Below are 3,168 nucleotides of genomic sequence, written 5' to 3'. Positions count from 1 at the left end.
TTAATTATAATTATTTGTTTGTATTATTTATTTGTTACATACTTTGATTATAATTTTTTGTTTGTATTATTTATTTGTTACATACTTTGATTATAATTTTTAGTTTGTATTATTTATTTGTTACCTACTTTAATTATAATTATTTGTTTGTATTATTTATTTGTTACCTACTTTGATTATAATTTTTAGTTTGTATTATTTATTTGTTACCTACTTTAATTATAATTATTTGTTTGTATTATTTATTTGTTACCTACTTTGATTATAATTATTTCTTCTCCCCCATTGTGTAGCTAATTCAAGCACAAACTTGGTATGGTGCCAAAACCAAAAGCAAAAATAAATCATTCAACCGAAACGCCCATCCCTGAACAAGCGTTAGGTTCGACCCATTATCCAATTAGGCCTCAAGGTAAGAAAGCTTCAAAGAGAAAAGGAAGTGCTTCCAAGTATGATTATAAAAAGTACATGGAAGAACTTACTCGCCATAGTGAATTGACTTTGACGCGGGAAATGGCGAAATTTGAGGCTGATAAGCCTAGAGATGAGACAAAAGCTGCAGTTGTTGAGAGAGAATTTCAAGCTAATGAGAGAGAAAGAGAGCTACTTAGGCAAGAAAGGGAACTAGTTAGAGAAGAAAAAATGGCTCAACGAGATCGTGAGATTATGAACACGCCTTTATAAGGGAAGTCTCCAAACTCTAAATATTTCTGGAAATCGGAGAAAGATGATGTGGTGCATAAGAGGCGTGTAAGAGAAGCGAGAGCAAGAGGAGATGGTCCTAGCATGACAAGAGAAGATCATCCTAGCACCACAAATTGGTTAAGTGATGATGATTAGAGTACTTTTTGTAATCGGAGCCCATAGTTTTCCAATCACCTTAGGTTGTAATTTATTATTTATTGAATAGAGTATTTTATGTTGTTTCTAATTTATTGAATTTAGTACTTTATTTAAAGTGAGAGTAAATTTATTTAATATGGTAATATATTTATACCATAAGATAATCTTTATTCAAATGACATAAACACACCAAATAAAAAACTCATGAAATGAACTAAAATAAAACGCACCAAATAAAATTACATAAATCCATATATCAAAAGATGTCATCGCCTCCAAAATGATATTTTTTGCTCATTTTCTGTCTCCATAAGTGCCTTGCCATGCACTTGGACAGTTTTTCCACGTCCAATGCATACAATCAATGCTCCCAATCATCCCAGGAAAACCTCGCATCTCTGCCTTCTTCAGAGGCTTTTCCAAGTCCATGTGAGTAGGTTGGCGGAGGTACTCTGCGGTGTAGATAGATTCAATTGCTCCGCAAAACCTCATCAGGCACTGAAGAATGGATGATTTCCCTATCCTCGCTATCTCATCCACTTGGTCTGTAGCTGCTCCATACGCAAACATCCGCAATGCAGTAGTAATTTTTTGCTTGGGAAGGAGACCTATAGCACCAAAAACATCCTTCTTTTGCACAAAGTAAGAATCATGGTTGCAAACAGCAATCATGATTTTGTTGAACAAATGTCGTTCCATTATAAAACGACGTCTGAAGTACGTATCAGGAAATGCACTGTTACGGACAAAATAATCGTCCAATAGCTCCACACCTCGTCGTTTCCTGTTTCTATCAAGGTTTCTGGAACAGGTGGGCATGCATATCTGAGCCACAGCTTGGATGACTCGACGGGAATGTGAGTCTCTGGCCATTCTTGCTTTGTCATCTCTTTTTCTCCGCTCCTCATCCTTTTTCTTCTCATTTTGGGCTATATGGAGATTCAACATTCCTTTAGATTGGTTAAACAATTATTTCTCTTCTTGATCGATTTCCCACATCATGCTTGAAGAAGAAGACATTGTAAGTAAAAACTATGAATAATGATACAAATTTTGATTTGGTGAAGAAGGAAGCAGAAACTATGAATAATGATAGAGATATTGAGAAAATTGGTGTGAGATTTAAAAGGATGGATGATGGATTATATGGAGGATTATGAAATGATTAGGTTGTAGATGGTGCCACGTGGCATGTCGTCATTCGTTAAAAATCTGATCGAAATATATCCTAAAAGATTCTAAAAAGATAACGATACGTGGCACGACGACATTGGATAAAAATCTTATCGAAATCCATCACTAGTAATTATTTTTTCGGATAATGACACATGGTGCAATGAGAACGATTTTAAATCTGATTGAAATCTGTCCTGAAAGATTCTAAAAAGATAACGACACGTGGCACGATGACATTGGATAAAAATATTATCGAAATCTATGACCAATAATAGTCGTTTTGGGTAAATGACACGTGGCGCAACAAGAACGATTTATAATATCTTATCCGAAATTACAAATAAATTTATTTACTATTATTTTGTAAAACAAAATTAATACTATTTTATTGCCTATTGCCAAGGATATTCAAGTGCAACGGTGGAGATGCAAAAGGCAGTTACTGTTCATCAAGGGCAGTTACTGTTCACAAGGTAGATTGAATAGTGGATTGCCTGGGGGAGGGCTCCGACGGTGGAGTTGCTCTAAGGGACCATAGCTACAATTTACTCTAAATATAATAATCATATGAACTAGCTAAGCGCCTAAGCCTGCATGAGTCGGAAAATGTGGCTGCTGCAGCTGGAAATGGATGCTGCTCTTCGGATCCCTTCCTCTTAATTCACCAAATTAGGAAATTCGTGTCATTGAAATTTGATCCAACGGCCAAAGTTATTATAACTTTTAAAGTGGACCCATGTTTGTAGCCATTAGATCAAATTTCAATGGTATAGATCCTCTGATTTTGTAGATTAGAATAAAGGGATCCGAAGATGATTCATTTCTGCTGCAGCTAACTCTTCTGCACAAAATTTGCGCCAAGTTCAAGATCCCAGTTAGCCACGCAAGTGACTTCTTTCTTACATTCTGCCGCGTTTACACAGTATTTAGGAATAGGCTTCTGGCTTTCTGGGTAAAATATAATAAATCTTACTTTATATTGTGTTAGGTATAATATGTAGGTAATCTCTCTGGCAGTGATTTTGTGGTCCAATATTATGAATCTGAACTATATTTAAATATATTTTAACTAATAGTTTAATTTACAATCTCAATAAAAGAATATTTTTCATATATTATGTGCCACATATAGCAAAAGAAGAGAGGAAA

The 3,168-nt window shown here is 34.8% G+C and overlaps 1 protein-coding gene across 1 annotated transcript; it reads right to left on the bottom strand.

The window, feature by feature from the left end:
- Positions 1–1,137: 1,137 nt before the first annotated feature.
- Positions 1,138–1,791, bottom strand: LOC139193009 (uncharacterized). Its single transcript, XM_070815968.1, has one exon. It carries the CDS (start codon positions 1,789–1,791, stop codon positions 1,138–1,140), a length of 654 nt encoding a protein of 217 aa, XP_070672069.1.
- Positions 1,792–3,168: the final 1,377 nt, after the last annotated feature.

Source organism: Malus domestica, chromosome 16 (genome assembly GCF_042453785.1).
Source record: "Malus domestica chromosome 16, GDT2T_hap1".
Classification (NCBI taxonomy): domain Eukaryota; kingdom Viridiplantae; phylum Streptophyta; class Magnoliopsida; order Rosales; family Rosaceae; genus Malus; species Malus domestica.
This window is presented reverse-complemented; position numbering and strand designations above follow the sequence as displayed.

Excerpts from the sequence above, each read along its gene's own strand:
- LOC139193009 (XM_070815968.1), bottom strand. The coding sequence starts at position 1,791 with ATGTTGAATCTCCATATAGCCCAAAATGAGAAGAAAAAGGATGAGGAG.